At 39.7% G+C, this 17,906-nt stretch overlaps 1 protein-coding gene across 8 annotated transcripts in view; it reads left to right on the top strand.

The window, feature by feature from the left end:
• Positions 1 to 17,906, top strand: part of msi2b (musashi RNA-binding protein 2b) — a 381,083-nt gene that overhangs the window by 261,191 nt on the left and 101,986 nt on the right. For all 8 annotated transcript variants that reach the window (XM_036143324.1, XM_036143330.1, XM_036143327.1 and 5 more), the window contains exon 8: positions 15,472 to 15,554. In XM_036143324.1, coding sequence (XP_035999217.1) covers positions 15,472 to 15,554 — 83 coding nt within the window. The remainder of the gene's footprint in view (positions 1 to 15,471; positions 15,555 to 17,906) is intronic.

The raw sequence follows: 17,906 nt of genomic DNA, 5'->3' as shown, positions 1-17,906 counted from the left end.
GTCTATTTGGCTATACCGGCCTTAATTTTTAGCTTTATATCTTCATCAGGCCGGCTATAGAGACATACATTTTCACATAATATTATTTTAAGCCTTCGTAATAGATGCTCTGGGGGCTGATTATGAATTTACACATATGTTTTCTGTGCCCATTTTTCAAATCCAGGTGCTCTATAGCAGGCTTCCAAAGTGGACGTCACAAGATGATCCAAATTTCTGACTGTACAATCTCAAAAATTTTTTTTTGAAGATTTACTCCCTCTGGCCAATTTATTTTCTTTAACTGTGGCAACAATAAAGACATTATGAGAATTGTGTCATAATATTACCAGAAAATATTATGGAATAAGAATAAGTCACACAGTTGTTTGCATAATTGTTTCAAAGTCCTAACACTATTAAATTTGAAGCTGACGTGCTGAAACTATTTCATTTCATTTTTGTAAACGCGATACCAAACCATCACTTTCTCTTTCTTTTCTCTTTTCTTTTTATTCTTCCTAGTTCTTTAATAACACACAAACGCTTCATCAGGCAGGTGAGAGGGCTTCAATATTTCCGGCCCATAAAATTTTTTAAACCCTACTAAAATCTGTGATCGGCCCTCTATTCTACACCACAACAGGCTCCATTTCCTTATCTCCATCATTACACACGCACACAAAGCATGCAAACTTCCACAACAATCTTTGGCTCCTCACAACCACTATTGAGCATTTTTCTTATGGATAAACCTTACATACACAAGCACACTCTCACAAACACCTATTGGTGCTTGAATCCAGGTACTTACAGATTCACTTTTATACAGAAAACCCCTATTCTCTTTAGCTGTCACTTTATATATTTTGTAGGGCTGGGCAAGTTAACGCGTTAATTTCGCGTTAACTCATTAGACCATTAACGGCGATATTTTCTTTAACGCGCGTTAACGCATGTTGCTCACATGCTTTTATTTTGTGAAGGTCTGTTGCTGCAGTGTAGGGGTTTGAATCAGAACAGTAGGTGGCGATAATGCGCCAATAACCTCGCTGTCAGCCAAAGCTCAGATTCAGAGTAAGAAAGGTGCTGGCCGGAACAAGTTTTGTTCCGGCCAGCACCGAGGCGGTGCTGGCCGGAACAACTCACCGAGTTGGCCGGTGAGTTGGCGGCCGGAACAAGTTTTGTGCGGAGCGGGGGGGTCTGCTTAGACGCCGTCGGTGAAGTCGCTTCTCGTTTCAAAGTATCCATGTGTTTTTGCCTGTTTTTCCCTGCCATTCACTATATGCACGTGAAAAAGCAACAACAAAAAACCGCGTGTTAACGTCAAATAAACGCAAGCAACGCAAGTATATCGAGTTAGCAAGCATTTCAGTTTAAAGTTCTTCCAGCATCGAATATGACAGAAACAAGTTAGTTGTAACCACTGCCAAGTTAAACTTTGGTATTGAACATAAAATGGTAATGCTGCTCCCTGCTGTTACCTCAGAAATTGCCTGTTTTTGGTAGATTTTTTCCCCATAAAGAGAATTCCCTGTCAGTGGCAATAAGCTTTAATTTATTATTATTGCTATTTTTTGTTTTACATGTTTTTAGTTGAGCTTTACACTAAATATGTGTTACTGATAAGTGCTACAAATGTTACAACACTTTTGTTCATATGGCAGCAGAACATTAAAATAAAAGTGCTCTTTACACTACTTTTGAATTCATTCTTGGAGTTTGTAAATACAATGCGATTAATCGCGATTAATCGCGATTAATCGCGATTAATCAGGGCGATTAATCGCGATTAAATATTTTAATCGTTGCCCAGCCCTAATATTTTGTATTTAATAATACTGTATGTTCTTTAGTGTTTGGAATCAAGATGTTGGTTGTTTTTATCTGCAATACTTTATCGGTTGGTTTTGCTGTTCCTTTTATATCTCTCTTTGCAGGTGTAGAAGCAGACTCAGAGGATGTTATATTGCTCTCTCCCTATCCTCTCCTCTTTCTCTTTCACCTTTTCTCCCTTTTAGCATTTTGTTTTATTTGTTTATCTCCATTTTTTCCCTCTTCTACCTTCCAGATTCTGTGTCCGTTGAACATGAAATAGTCCCGGCATGAAATCTAACAAAGCTGCTCGCATATATAAATCAAGCGGAGCACTATATGGCAAAAGCCGTAAGATACCAAACCATAACTAAGCAAGATGCTTAACATTCCTTATTCTAACACAGTGGGGAAGACTATGCTTTTCTTGAGAGAAAATAAAATGACTTCTTTATTTATTGCTTTATTCTCATAATTTATAAGAACCAAAAAAAGCCTGCGCCTAAAAGGGGGTCGCTAGTCTCTGGCACTGTTACTTAGTAGGTGAGCGGTTGAAATGTTTGGGAACCCCCTGCTCTATAGGATATGTAATGTGGTCGCTGTTAGCACTATGTAACTGACTACTGAGCAATTAATAGGAGATATATGAAATTATCTTAGAGGCTGGACACATTTGACCGTGATACATCTGTTTTAGACTGGGGTTTCTGTTTTTATCAGCATGAAACGCTTTGAAACAGCCTTTTTTAAGGTTTAGAAGTTTGGGAGCATTCCCCTGCTTTGGTCATGATACACAGCTGACTGACAGCTCACAGTTTGGGTGTTTTTAAACATGTTTTAAACAATGCCGTTCTGTGGCATATTTAAGTCCTAGGCCAGTTGTTTATTGCTAGGGATGGTTTGCCCTTAGCCAGCTTAATTTATTTTAGGATGGCTAATCGTCCATCCTGCTTTGCTCTGCCCGACTGCTTCCAGTCCAGATTGTGTATGAATGTTTTTTTTTTTTTCTTTTGGAGAGAGGATAAATACACTGTTTGCTGCTGATCCTGTCTTTACGCTGGCACCTGCACTTAAAGAAGGTTTGCAGGGACACATTATTAATGTAGAGAAGAGGAAAAGATGTGTGCTGAGAGAGATGCAGGGAGCATCTTTTTTACTTTCCTAAATGGACTTGGTAGAAAGCAGACCCTGGCATCTCATGACCTAATTGCAAGAGCAAAAATAGTTACTGTTTTTGTTTGGCTCTGCATTAACAACATGCATTTTACAGCCTAAACCTACCCACCAGAATCCATATTTCTCACCACTATTTGACATTTTTGGGCTACACGGAATATATGAACATGTTTTTTAGTGAAAAAAAAAAACATAAACACAGAGAGATCTACTTTCACAGCACAATCATCTTTTCAGAGTGCTGGGACATGTGTGCAAGGACAATGAGGGTGCATTGAGAGTGCATTTTGTCCATAAAGAGTCAGTGCACGGGCAAAAATGGTTTGGTGAAGTGATATGTGAATCTGAGTGTGTTGTGATTATTCATTAACCTCTCAGGCAGTAATGGAACTCATTTTGTAAATTTTAAACGGTGCCAGTCACAGTGGTGTTGCCAAATGGGCCAGGGATATCTGACTGGGTGGAAATGTGTGGTCCAAGTGGTGCATATTGGAAGAATTTTAGGGTAATTTGTGCCATCCATTATAGGTTAGAGTGTATGCTCACATTTCATTCAGTATGTCCGTATGTTAGTGTTGGGTTCTGTCTTTATGCGCATATAGGCTCAGCCTCTTACTGCTTGAAATTCTTCCATTGTTGTTGAACTTAATGCGATAGACCAACACAAACAAAAACAAACACAGTTTTGGAATTGAACGGAAAACGATACATGGTTTTAAATATCTTTTCTAAGAATAAAAACTCTGAAAGGTGTGGTGTATGTCTTCACGTCCCTTTGCTATGTACGGCTGTAAATCACCAGCTTTGTCACAATATAATGTTATATTGATTTGTTTAGATGAAGATACGATATTTGTTGATATAACAAAGTCTCTTACGATTTCCAATCGATGTGACTGATATGATATTATCTACGCATCATTGACATCAACTCACAAAAAAATTACAATTTGACCATTTTATTTTTAAGCTCTTACAGGCATCAGCCATTTAAATAAAAAAACAACATCCTTCTAATTTAAATAATAATATTAGATCACCTGTTCACTATAGTCTCATGCCTGAATTTCAAAATAAAGGCGTATGTTAAAAATGATGATATGGATCGATATTTTCATTTTGCATCAATTGGATTGCTAATCCTTTAACTGATATATGATGCGGATTAATGTATTGTTGCGTCCCTATTGCTATAATGCCCCTAAATAAATTGTAGCTACCTTACAAAGTCACATAATTGGACCGGAAAAAAAAAAAAACATCTATATTCTGTTTAATTTCAGTATAAATACAGCTGTTCTGTGAAGGGCTCAGAGGTTTATTAGAGGATGATGGTGAACAAACAGCACCAATAAGAGACACCAGACAGGGCATTGATTGAAATATATACCAAGGTTTGACCATCATCCAGAGCATTTGGCAATCCATTATCTGATGCAGAGAGCTAAACCTGCATATTAGCGTGAGCACACCACCCACGGTATAAGACAGGGTTTTAGCAGGATCTTGCTGTGGGAATGCTGCTCAGAGTTCATTGGAAGATAAATGGAGCTAAATACTGGATAGCCCTGACAAAAAGAAAACTGTTGTAAAGAAACCGGAGATAAGGCAGGGATTCGGCTTCCAGCAAAGCAACAACCCTAAAACTACAGAGCTACTGTACAATGAAAAAGTTTAGATCAATGCACGGCTATGTGTTAAAATGGCCCAGTCAAAGTCCAGACCTATATCTAATTGAGACGACTTGGAAATTGATGTTCACAGATGCCCTCCATCCTATCTGATCGGGGTTGAGCTGTTTTGCACTTAAGAATGAATAAAAATGCCAGTCTCCAGATGTACCAAGCTGGTAGAGATATACCTAAAAAGCATTCAGCTGTAGAAGTGTTTAAAGAAAAAAAAAAAAAACATGCATCCCTTTCCTCCCACATCACAGCTGTGTTCTCAATGTGTCAGTCTATCACATAAAATCCCAATAAAATACATCGAGGCTTGTGGTTGTAACGTAACAAAAGGTGAAAAACATGAAGGGATATTTTTTGCAAAGCTCTGTATGGAGTTTTGTTTGCCTAAATTCACATCCTTCTTCTACTTCCATATAGATAAACCCTGAGGGAACAAATGTTTAAAAATAATTCTGAAAATGAATAATCAATAAGACAGAGTGGTTCCTTAACTCTTTCCTCCTCAGAGACTGTTGTACTTGTTGAAACGGTCAAAAGTGTGTCCCGAGTTTTGGAGCTGCTAGATACTCATCTTTTATTTTCTGAACCACCTCAGCGATAATCTTTGATTCCTTCTATTCATACTTGACTATGAAATTTCCGTGGAGTGCAGGTTTTAATTTATTGGAATTACATTCTTTCTTTTTATTCCCTCTTTCTATTGTAGGTTTATTTGACATTTCTTTTCTCTGCTTCTTTCAGCACAGCTTTGACACACAACTCTTAGCCTGCTGTTCGGGGGCCTTTGAGTAAAGGGGTAGTTAGTCACCTTCTCCATAGATAATTGCTTCTATTCAGTTGTTTCTTGAGCAGCCTTGTGATCATATAGGGGGAGAGAAATTCGCACTTATGGTTACATTGTTTGGCAGTAATGAGGGTCTTTCTTGACTTAGAGAGCATTTGAACTCACACTAAAGAGGTGCATAGAGCCACATTTATTTCGTAAGTTCTCACCGTGGTGCTTTTGAGATGTATTACTGTTGACCACACTACCATCAGACCATCGCTGTGACCCAGGATTTGCGTTGATTGTTAAGTTTACGGACATCTTTTCAGCCTCTCGATGGTCTGGATCAAGTTCAGTGATAAATACATTAGTGAAATCACTGATGTGGTTGCAGGCCTCACAGGTTAGCCCAGTGTTGCTGTTTGTGCGTTCAGCTTTGTGCGTGATCGTATGGAGACGGGGCGTCTCTTTAAGTAGGACGGTAGAAATTGATGGCCGGCACTGAAAGCTGACCTAAATAGCGCAGACAAACTAGTTTCCTCAGCATGCATGCTGAGCCCAGTTGCTCTGCAGAATATGCAGTGGAAGCAGCCATATTGTTACTTTAGCACTTAATAAAATTATACATTGTAATCATTTAAACAGGACTTTTGGTTTGTTGTTGCAGATATAAATACCATTTTTAAAGGTATTGTTTTTTTTTTTGTATCTACTGTTTTTAGAAATCAAGGGTAATGATCAGACATAAAGTTTTTATTAAATAAGACTTCGGGCATTATAAAATCATAAAGGCCAGCCATGTGAAAGGAACCGCAGTCAGACCACTATCTAATTACATCAATTTATGGTCTTGCTACTTGGCTAATTGTTCTCTGCTCTGACACGTTGTTTGAATCTGTTCTTAAAAGCTTATTCATGATGTTTTTCAGTAATGAGACGTCCTTTTTAAATGTTGTCTAACCTAATTAGTTTCAGCATTTAAAAACAGGACAACTGTTGCTAACAATCTAACTCACACAACGTGGGATTATTGTGACTCAATTTTTTTTTTTAAGCCAAATCTTATACCACCTGCTCAGACAGCCACCTACACATACAGCACAATAATCATCACCTTTATATGTTGCTCAAATTGAGGGTTGACATACCCCACACTGTGCTGATAAGTTCCACAGAGACATTAGCTTTGGTGAAGCCCCAAGGGGGCTGCAGCATTCCCACACCTACTCAGCGTTTTAGATTGAGGCTGACATATTTTCTTAAGTTTTTCTTTTTTTTTCTCAAGCAGTTTGACATAAAAGAGCCAAACTGATGCAATTAACATTAAAAAATGATTATTATGTTCAACCAAATCAGACCCTTACTGTCCAATAAATACAGTACAATGTACAGGTGAACTTCATACGTACATGTTCTGCTTTGTGCTAGCAACCTTTAGAATAAAATTATTATTGTTTTTTTTTTAATGGACAGCTGTAGTCACAGCGAGCAGTACCGCAAGATGGTTGTAATGAACAAAGCTGTTTACATGCCACCTTAATCCCCCTTTAAGACACTATCACACAGTAACCTCCCACCCCAGAGAAAATCAAACAAAGCTAAAGTAATTCCAGTCTGTGTCTGAAATTGTAGTTTTATTTAGAAATGATTCCAATTGGGAAACTGAGGCCTCGAGTAACATCGTTTAGACAGCGAGTCATTGCATATTTTCAAAACAGGAAAAGTGGAGCTGATATGCAAATTTCACCAAGATAGAATTGTTTGACTGTTAATTCTGAGAACAGTTTTCATCTAGTTTTAAATTTTTAATCTAACTATAATTTAAGTTTAGTCATGTTTGAGTCATTTTATTTTTGGTTTATTTTTAGTTGACTAAATATATATTTTATACAGTATTAACCAAAATATCAATGGGGAGTAAAACATTTAACTAAAATATGAAGTATGACAGAACTTGTTTTTAGGGTCTCTCACATCTGTTAGAACAAAATAAATATTCATCCTAGGGTAAAATGAAAATAATATTAAACACTGTAGGAATTTTAATTTGCTTTTTTATTGATTTCAAAAATAAAATATCCTAAATATAAGCTGCATACAAATTGTCATTATTCTGGACAAAATACACAATTCCCCCCTGATAAGAACATTTAATAAAAATCATGAAAGTCGCACTTGTAGTGCAATACTGTGATATATCAAGTTGACCTAATTTTGTTACTATTTGTCCCACTTTCCCAAATGTCTGCTCTTTGGTTTCTTCCCAATGTTCATATTATTTCACATCGGAAGATTGTTAACTTCCTCCACTCAAACAAAAGTCATTGGCTGTTTTTGAAACTCTTCCTGCCTTTTTACACAACTAAAATGAAATAGGATTGGATTTAAAGCTAAGGGCAGCTATTTTTTCCCCCGAAGTTTCCCCAAGTCCCTTTTTGAATTTGCATACGCAAATATTTTTTTCTACACTGAGGCCTTCCTGTTCTTCTCATAAACGTGCACGCAGTTTACTTCTTGTGACCCTCAGCCATGTTCAAAGTACACAGTGAGAGCAGCTAACAGCTAACATCGAAGCTAACACCAAAGCTAACCAGATACATAAACACTAGAAGTGCGCATGTGCAGACAGCAAGCAGAGACTAACAAGGAATGTAGACGCACATTGGCGTTATGTGAGTGCATCAGAATACATAATGTATTTACTACTTTCAGGATGAAAGGACCATTTTACTCAGTATAACAAATTGTTTCTGAACAAAATTACCAACTACTGCTTTAATCTCCTTCCAAAATGCTTTCTTATTTGTATTCATCAAATACATTTATTGTGCATGAGCTTTTATTTTTTTGTGAGCATCTTTTTGTAGCAGTGATTAAACTAACATATAATATGCTTTCGTTGAAATCAGGGGTAAACAGTGTTCCGTTAAAATATTTCCCTAAATGTATTATTAGTCAGAACCTACCCAGCTTGATTTGCCCTCTGCTGCTGGAAAGTTCATGCGGTTGACTGTATTAAACGCAGGATTAATGCCCGAGGCTCTAGATCTCTAGTAATAGCAGACGGAAATACTGATCAAAGAAGTCTAACTGTGCCGTGGGTGTTCGAACTGCCTCTCCCTGCTTCTCTGCATTACAAGATAGGGCTTTGGAAGATAGAGCGCACACACAGGAAGACAGAACAGGAGCTTTCCGGAGACTTTCTGTTCAGTAGACAGGTGAGGGTTGGGTGATCTATAATTAGGGCGCAATCACTTGATTCATTGGGGAACTGAAGGTGGAGCAGTTTTAACTCCACATAGGATGCACAACTGACCCATAGCACTGAGGCATAAGTGTATGTGTGTGACTGTAAGTGTGTCAGGCCCACATGTTTGTCTTTTGTTTGTCCCTGTGAGTTTGTCTGTGCAGGTCTTGTCAGGGGGGCTCCGGTCCCTTCGTTTTGTTTCCCAGGAGACACAGTTGACACGTTCTGCAGGTTCCTGCACTTACTTAGGCTTTGTTGGCAGGGCCAGTAGTCAGAGCTGCTCAGCAGCAGCCTGCTCTCATTACACACAGTTCACATCAGAAAAATATACAGCACCAACTGTTGGAGCATTAGCTTTTTATGCATCTGGGTCCTTTATGCCAACTGAAATAAATCACAGTAATAAATGTGTAAAAGTGGCTTTGCAGTTAAGGTGAAACGCTACAGGCAAAACCCCAATTTTGGAATCTGGGTTTGAAAATGTTTCTAGGTCATGTTGGTGATTATTGTTGCCCATTTAAATCAGAAAATGCCTCATTCATGCACAGGGTGTAGGAACATCAACTAAACAATGAATTGTTAAGGCAGTTACTTAAGAAGGAAGTTTCATGTTGACCTATACTGCATTCTGTTTCTATTGTAAAGTTTGCAGCAAAAAAAATAAAATAAAATCTTCTGAAAGCGGTGCTGACATTTTAAATCTTAAAAAAATGAATAAATAATTATCCCTTAGGGAGTAGTGTGTTGCCACACTGAGTGGTGCACAGGGAGCAATCTGTGGTCAAGGATCTTGCTTAGGGACCCACAGTGACAGACTGAGTTTTGAACCACTGACCTTTGGGGCGTCTCAAAGACGCAAACGCCTTGCTCTCTAACAACTAGACGTTTCTCAACAACCTCAACCTTGATAAACTACGCAAATGTACTTCTGTCGGTTTCCTAAATTCCTAAATCAGGCACAAGCAGTACTGGATTATTAGGGAATGTACAGTAGCATACAGTGCTTAAATGGATACACATTATTACTTAGGTATAATTTTGTGTTTCCCATTACAGTTAGCTTGGATAGTGAAAGCTAACTATTACAAAGCGAACTATAGCAAAGCTATTAACACATTCCTCCATTTTTACAACTTGCATCTGGAATATGGAGAGGTTGGATGGGACATAATGTCCAGAGCATAGTTGCAGTTTTTAATGTTAATAGTGGAGTATGACTGTATTTGCAGTCAATACATAATTAAACAATGCAAAATATCCAGAGTTCCCACTTTAGCAGTGCTAGCATTTGTACAAAAGTGAGTGTGAATGTTTTCAATATTTACCTGGATAAAAGCTCATATTACAGTGTTATTATTTACATTGTTGAGCTAAATTCAATGGTGTGAAAGCATCGTGGCAGTTCAGGTCAGGAATGCTCTGCATATTTCTGATATTTCCCCGGTCGAACACACCTGAATATGTCATCAGCAGTCTCCCGCAGGACTTGGTGACTGACTGAGGATATAGTTAAACTGTCAGCATCAGGTATGTCTGAGCAGGGAAATATCTAAAACATGCAGGAATGTGGCCTTTTAGGACTGGGGATGCCCAAATTAGTTATTGATAAACCAAACTGCCTTTGGCTTTAATAGCTTGAAGGAACCTAAAGGATAATTTTTGTTTCCAAATTGACTTACTTTGTTTTTTTGTTTTGGTTTTCTAGCTGGGGAACGTTTTCTTCAGACAACTTTGTCACAACAGTTATACTTATTAATTATTGTAGTTCATCAGACTTTATCATTTTACATTAGCTCCAATATTTGGAGTGTAAAATGACTGGCTCTTAGATGTTTGAAGTGACCAGATTTACATCACTAGATTTGCGGGTCTCTCTCAGTTTCGGCAGAGTGTTAACACACCTGAATACTCCAGGCCAGAAAAGTGTTCAGAAGTGCTCACATGTGCAGATCATCAGTGAAGTGCATTTTTGTGCAGCACCTGCCTAAAACGTGTTCTGTCAATTCCACAAGCCGTAGGCCTGACTTGGCCAATTTCTGGTGTATTTACATTTGCTTTTTTAACTTTATCTTTACGCAATAAAAAGTGGTTAATGAAATTCCACTGGCAAAGTGTTTGCTGTTGTATTCTATATTGCAAAAATATATATAAAAAATACTGAACAAAATTTGTTATGCATGTGAAACATTTTTTTGCTGAATGTTGCTTTTAAGAATATTTAGAGTGGTTTGGGATGCGGAGCATAATAATAGCATAATTAATATATAGAAGCAGGTGAATAGCATTTACAAACAGTCAAATGATTGTGTATTAGTTAGAAAACAACCTACATTGTCGGGTAATAACCATATATTATTTGTAAATAACCTATATTAACATGTAAATAAAATTTTATATTAGGTAAATACCATAAACACTTCAAAAATTTTAATTAGCAAAAAAATAAACGAAATAACCTAAAGTAAAAGGTAAATGCCATGGCAACATCTAAATACCATATAGTAACACTTAAACAGCGTTCACAGTTAAATTATTAATGTTAGCAGCTGTGAGTCCTTTTGGCTGCTCCCTTATTCAGGAGTTGCCATAGAAAGTCTTTACAACTTCTACACGAAATTGGAAGAGCTTTTAAGTCAGATGCCTTATACAGGATTTGAACCCGCAACGCCCCTAGCAAAAACTGGGACTTTGCCTGCTACACCCCAGATTGCCTTTATTACATATATTAGCAATCAACCCTGCAAAAATTCAAGCAATGCTGATTTTCATGAAGATAGTCTGCATGCACGCGCCAACCTGAAGTCTCTTTTTGTTTCTTTTGATTTGTTCGAGCCGAACATTGACCCAGAAAGGTTTCGAATGAGCACCAGGTGTACACCTTGTATATCAGTAATGATACATATGTGCTTTGCATTCACTGTCATGCACTTACTGCTTTATATTTAGCTGCAGTCATCAGGGAGTTGGGGATGTGTCTGTAGCAGCTGTAAATTTGTCATCCTTGTTTTTTCCTCCATGCATCTGCATGCCCTCACAAATCTTTCCAACAATACGCCACAACAGGTATAAATTCTCCATACCAGAACTCTTTGCGTTTTACTTTGAAGCCTTTTCTAATATCTAAGCAGAAGTTGTCATTTCAGACGTCAGATAAAAAATGAGAGAAAGGCATCTAAGTTTTGAACGAAGGAATTTTGATGCGCCAATGTCTAGTTTCATGCCAAACCAACATCTCTGCATCAATTTGCGGGTTTTCCAATGATCCGCGTGTGCCAGACTGAGTTGTTTGTCAATCTTGGAGATGCTGAGCAACTGAAGGTGGGTGGAAAGCATTAGAGCAACAAAGAGAGAGAAACCTGCGCTGAGTGCGAAATAAAGACCGACCATGATGAAGCTGGTAAAGGGCCGTGAAAGTGGGCTCCCTGCCGATCCCGCCGAGTGATGAGATGAGGCCAAGGCCAGTTCTGGCTAATAAGTGTGAGCGAGTACAGCCAAGAGGCCTCAGCCAGTAGCCTTATAACACCTATTATCATCCTTCCTACAAGACATCCACGTGTTTCCATTTGCAGGCTATTGTTTAAGCTGTGAAAGGCTCTTCTTTGTGAGCATGTTGACACCTCTCCGCTTGTGTCAGGAAGAGTTGACAGGCTTTAATAGTTTTGTGGAGGTCAGCCTCCTGCTTGGCGTGGATAGGGGGAGGCGAAGGGCCAGGATACCAGAGGACAGCCTCAATGTGCTGACAACCTGCAGGAGGAGGAGGAATGTCTTCGCCGGGGCTACGCCGTGGCCTGCAGTTCCCTCTAAGGTCCGCGACACAGCGTAGTAGCACAGGAAGTGCCCTGCAAAAGCTGCAACTGAGGTCCAGACGGCCCACAGGGGATAAGATGTGTCCTGAGCCAGCAAGGGAGAAAAATATTGACTTTGACGATTTTTTTTTCTTTCTTTTTTGTTATAATCATTGTACCTGTGCCAAGGAACATTGTAAAAGTAGCTGACAGATCCATTCTACGAGTAGTTGACACCATAGAAGGAAAAAGTCTTTTTTGTGTTCATTTAAAGCGATGCAGTCATGGGTGGAAGAGCCCTGCTGGTGGTATCTGTGGTGGCGTGGCTCAGCCATGACCTCGCTGGGTATAGTGCTGCAGTGGAAAATGTCCTGTCACTTGATGGAGGAGCTGCCTGTAGCAGCAGGAAAGAGTGTGGCGACAGGGGCCATGTGTGTTAACCTCTTTCCTTGTCACTTTTTCTGTCTTTTTCCCCTCAACCCCCCCCTTATCGCCACCGGTTTTTTTTTTTTTTTCTTCCTCTTTTTCTCTCTCCGCCATCTCCGTTCCCCCAGACTCCACTCTCTCTCTCCACGCTCCTCTGTGACAAATTACTCCTTGCGGTTGATTTGTTGGTTGTCAAAAGTGCTGCTTGTGCTGGAGGTGCGGGGTGAGCGGCAGAAAGAAGGCACTCCAGCAACCCCCCCCCCACCCCCACCCCTGTCTGTCCTGATCACCTGCTCCTCCACCCCCTCACCCGACCAGCCCTTCACATGTGCCCCCTCTTTGGAAAATGACATTCTGTCTCAAAAGATCTCATTACATTAGATTTTCATGTTAAATCAGCTTCCACATTAAATTTTCCGGCAAGACTGTTTCGATATGTCAGGAAAGGAGCTTGAGGAGGATCTTTTCTTATTTATGGGAGAGGAAATGAAGGAGGGAGCAGTGTGAGTGAGCGATAAAGACCCTATGACAGAACTAAAAATGTCAGGATTTGTGATAGGCTGCCGGCTGTGGTAAGAAGCACAAATAGCCCATGAGAAGGAAATCTGTGTTTGTCTGGATGATCTGATGAATTAATAGAATAAGCAGCTTAGTCTAATGTACTGTAATACACTTAATTTTGCTGTTTCCGCAAAGATGTGACTGTGAAAACATGCAAAGCTGCTAAACAAAAGGATTTAACATTGATGTTTTTGTGTGACCACTTTGTTCCCGTGTTTGGTATTTGAACTAAACCATATCCATATTGGTCCGTTGCATTAAAAATACTGTACAAATAAAGGAATTTAATCGTGTTTGATTCAAAAATCCTGTAAATCCAATGTTGCCATAAAGCAGCCGTGCTCATTGATTTTCAGCTTTGACCTAACACAGCCACAGATATTGGAGGGATAAACCACCTCAGCTCAGACAAACTCCAAATCTCCCATGTAGTCTGTGCAGGTGTACCTTTTAGTATGTCTATATGTACGAATGTATTATGTACGCAAGTATCCATAACAAACCATTGTAAGGGTGAATGAAAACGGTCTATAATTTTGTAAATGTTTTACAAATAAATATATAAAGAGTAGGGAATGTTGTTGTTTTTTCGTCAGCATTCAGCTGATACTTTGTAGAACCTTTGTTTGCCTTAGATACATATGTAAGTATTTTAGGGTATATTTCCATGAGTTGTGCAAATATAGAGACATTTCGTCTTTTCTCTTGCAAAAGAGCTCAGGCTCATTCAAATTGTATGGACAGTAGAGATGAACTTTAATTTAAAGGTCTTTTCTTAGAATGTAGATTGGATCTGGACGTTGACTAGATGATTCTCACATATGAATGGGCTTTAATCTAAACTGTATCCTCGCAGCTCTGGTTGTATGATGAGGGTTGGCGTTGGAAGCTGAACCTTCGTCCCAGTCAACAGGTCTTTTGCAGCCGCTCAAAGATCCCAGAATTTCTCTGCATTCAGCTCCATCCCTCTCGTCGTCCACCCTGACCAGCTTCTCTGTCCATGCTGGAGAAAAGCTACCCCATAGTACGTTTTCTGCCACAGCTAGTAGTACTCAGCCAGATGACTGGTTGTACTGGATTTTTTAGGGTATCCGAGTAAAGGAGTTGACTACTACGACACGTCCCACATAAAATCCTAATGACAAAATGTGCAAAGGGTTGAAGGGTTCTGAAATATTTTTTTAGGCGGTAATAACTTGACGATGGTGTCCTGACAGCAGCTTGTGCTCAAACAGAGGTGATCTGTTTTAAAGGACAGCTTGTGTCCCCCTCAGTCCGACTCGCTGTTTCTGCTCACTAACGGTTTCACTTCGGCAAAAAACTAATCAAATGTGTTTTCCTTTCAACCCCGGCCATAAAGAAGCTGGATTGCTTTGTGCGTTGCCATCAAAACACAGAGGACAGCGACACACAATCCGCTCGTGTTCAAAAGTGTAAAAACTATCTCGTCACTCTGTCTTTGTGCTAAAAGAGGGGTTAAGCTTTTATCCTATAAATATGGCATGGAAATCCCTCTGTCAACGACGCGTTCATTCGAAGGCCCGTATTAACATAAAAATGGGGGGCTTGTTATACAGTGAGATTTCAATAAAAAGAACCCAAAATGCATTTAATGAAATTCAGATGCAAGGCCCGGGCTCCCTGGATCTCATTAAATGAGCTTTGTGCTGTTTTTTCCCATCTTCTCTTTGAGGGGGGGTGGGTGGGGGGGTCCTTGAGTGCCCTTAATAATGTGGCAGATTTCATCATATTCCTGATTTAAAGAGGACAATGTCTGCCTTGTTCACTTGTTCTTTTCTTTCTCTCTCTCTCTCTCTCTCTCTCTCTCTCTCTCTCTCTTTTTGCACTCACAAACCAGTCTCCACAGATGTAATCGAGTAGTTTCAGAATCTGGATCGAGATGATACTCTTGTCTTGTGGTGTGCTTTCTTTTTACTTGCTGAAGTTTTGTCGAGGCCCTCTACTAACTCCCGTTTTTTTCCCGCTTTACCCCCCCTCCACCCCACCCCCCTTTTTTCTCTCTCTGCATAGGATTTGGTTTCATAACTTTTGAGAGTGAAGACATCGTAGAGAAAGTCTGTGAAATTCATTTTCATGAAATCAATAACAAAATGGTAAGTTCACACATTTTTATTGCCAATTCCAGGTGGGAGTTGAAGGATTAATATTTGATTTGTTCTTTGCCCTGCTATTAATAGCAGACCGAGTGTGTTTGTGTACGTGTGTTATATATGCACAAGCTAATACTCCCACATAGCCACACTTTGTGGGTCTCTGGGTCTCAGGGATGGGGAAGGCAGCGGTGTGTACTGCCCACAAACCGTGAAATTGTGCGGCTGAGTTCTGCCTGTCAGGCTGAGGGGACGGGAGAGTGGAGCCTGTCCCTCTCCTCTCGAATCCCCACTGCCACGCGCACTCGCACCAACACACAGGCACAGGTGGAGATGTCCGAGGGTGCAAGAGGAAAGCTACTGGCAGAGGCTGAGTTCATTAGTCAGGGATTAACACCTTCTGCTGAGTGCCAAGTGATGCTGGTTTTATTTACACCACTCGCACGGTCCTTACAGAGCGCCACAGAGCTTTTCGCTACAACTTTCTAAGTCGTCAGTTTGACGTATGATAAACTGACAAGGTCCGCCCTCAGCGTAGCGAGTGTGACATTAGGCCCTCCTTCGCCCACGTCCACCCTGTGAGCCTCTTGAGAAACCCTGCATCATTTCAACAGCTTTGTGGGCAGTGATTGACTGGAGGGAATACTGGCCTGTTCAGAGGGGCTCCGTCTCTCCACGTGTGCACTCACTCTCCCCTCTCCGGCCTTCTCCCGAAACCAGCAGACTGACTGGCTTCCTGACTGACAGAAGCAGCACAGTAAAACCTCGTTCACCTGGGACCAGGCTAAGTCGCGGCTAACCCCAGCACGCATCCCCCGTGTAGCCTCCACACTGCATCACGCTCACTGCTTAAACTGAGACTTAAATATATGGCGCCGATGACAATTTTCACCCACAGTATACTCTGTCAGCTCCTCTGACACGCTGATGTAGATCTGCGGGAACAAACAAGTGTTTCAAGTGAATATGCTGGATGTCAGAAAGTCCCAGTTCAGTTTTTATTACAGGTGACACATTATTTACCAAGAAATTCTCACTTCTGCCACCATTAACCAGGAGGGAAAATACTCTCGCAAAGGCTGCAGTCACTACGTACTGTACAGTAATTTGGTGATGATTAGAGTGGAAACACAAGTTCTAATTAGGAGGTTGAATGTGCCGAATAAACAGTTCAGTCGTAGCATAATTATTATCCTTTTATTTAAGGGCTTACTTTATTCTGTAAAACTATGTTTAAAATTCAGTGTCAGAGGAATGCGTTAATTTCTCCAAACAGATTTATTTATTTATTTAACTGTAAGTACAACAAGGACATTGTGTCAACAGTGGCTCTCAATGTGAACACACCCCGGTTAAAAGGTTTTTGTGATTTAAAAAATACTGACACCGTGACAGATAATTTCCTTACTTTACCCATCTTTAACATGGCATATATCCTGTGCAACAGAAAAATCCATTGGAGAGGAAAAATATAGAAAATCTTCAGCCACCTGATTGCATAAATGTGTACAGCCTAATATTTTGTGGAAACATCTTGTGATTACACTTTAGCATTTCATGTTTTTTTTTTTTTTATGGAATACTATCAGGATGCACTGCAAGTCTGGTTATGCCATTTTTTTAACACTTAGGTTTATGTCTGATGAAGCTAGTCTTTTGTTGATTTTGACTCAATGTGATGCTAAGAAATAAAATCCCTCCTAATCTTCATATTTCTGGGAAAACCTGAAGGCTGCCACCATGTCTCCCTATGGTAAAGCAACATGCCCTTTTTGCTTCTTCAGTACATAGCACATTCCTTAGGAAGGTTTTAGGATAGTCTAGCCAGACCTGGATGTTTTCTTTGTTACAAAAGCTCCTGTCTTGCAGGGTTGTCACAATACTAAAATTTCAAACTCGATATCGATACCCTGGAAAATATTTGATACTCTGTACCATTTTCAATACCACGGTGACAACCATGAAATACCAATTAATTAAAGGCATAAAAAATATTTTATGAACATAAAAAACTCACCTTTTTCAATCTCAACATGGAACATGCTTTCTCAGCAGAATCATAAATGCTAAATAAATAACCCAAATATAGCACATGACTGGTAGCATGCTAGCCACAGCTAATCACACAACATTAATGTGGCTAACTGGTCAGACTAACATCAGTGATACGTTTATTGTGTTAAAGTAAATTATGAACAGGAAAATTAATTTACTAACCTGTCGTATATTCATCATGAAGGGCAGGGTGTCAGTCATGTTTGGCCAGGTTTGTTGTGCTGCTTGACTTTGTTGTCACCATTTTAAAGCACTGCTTGCACACAGGCTTGTCAAGATCTATGGGTTTTCCTTCTTTGT

This window comes from Fundulus heteroclitus, chromosome 11 (genome assembly GCF_011125445.2).
Source record: "Fundulus heteroclitus isolate FHET01 chromosome 11, MU-UCD_Fhet_4.1, whole genome shotgun sequence".
Lineage (NCBI taxonomy): Eukaryota > Metazoa > Chordata > Actinopteri > Cyprinodontiformes > Fundulidae > Fundulus > Fundulus heteroclitus.
The sequence above is the reverse complement of the archived record's forward strand: the minus strand, read 5'-3'. Positions and strand labels throughout refer to the sequence as shown.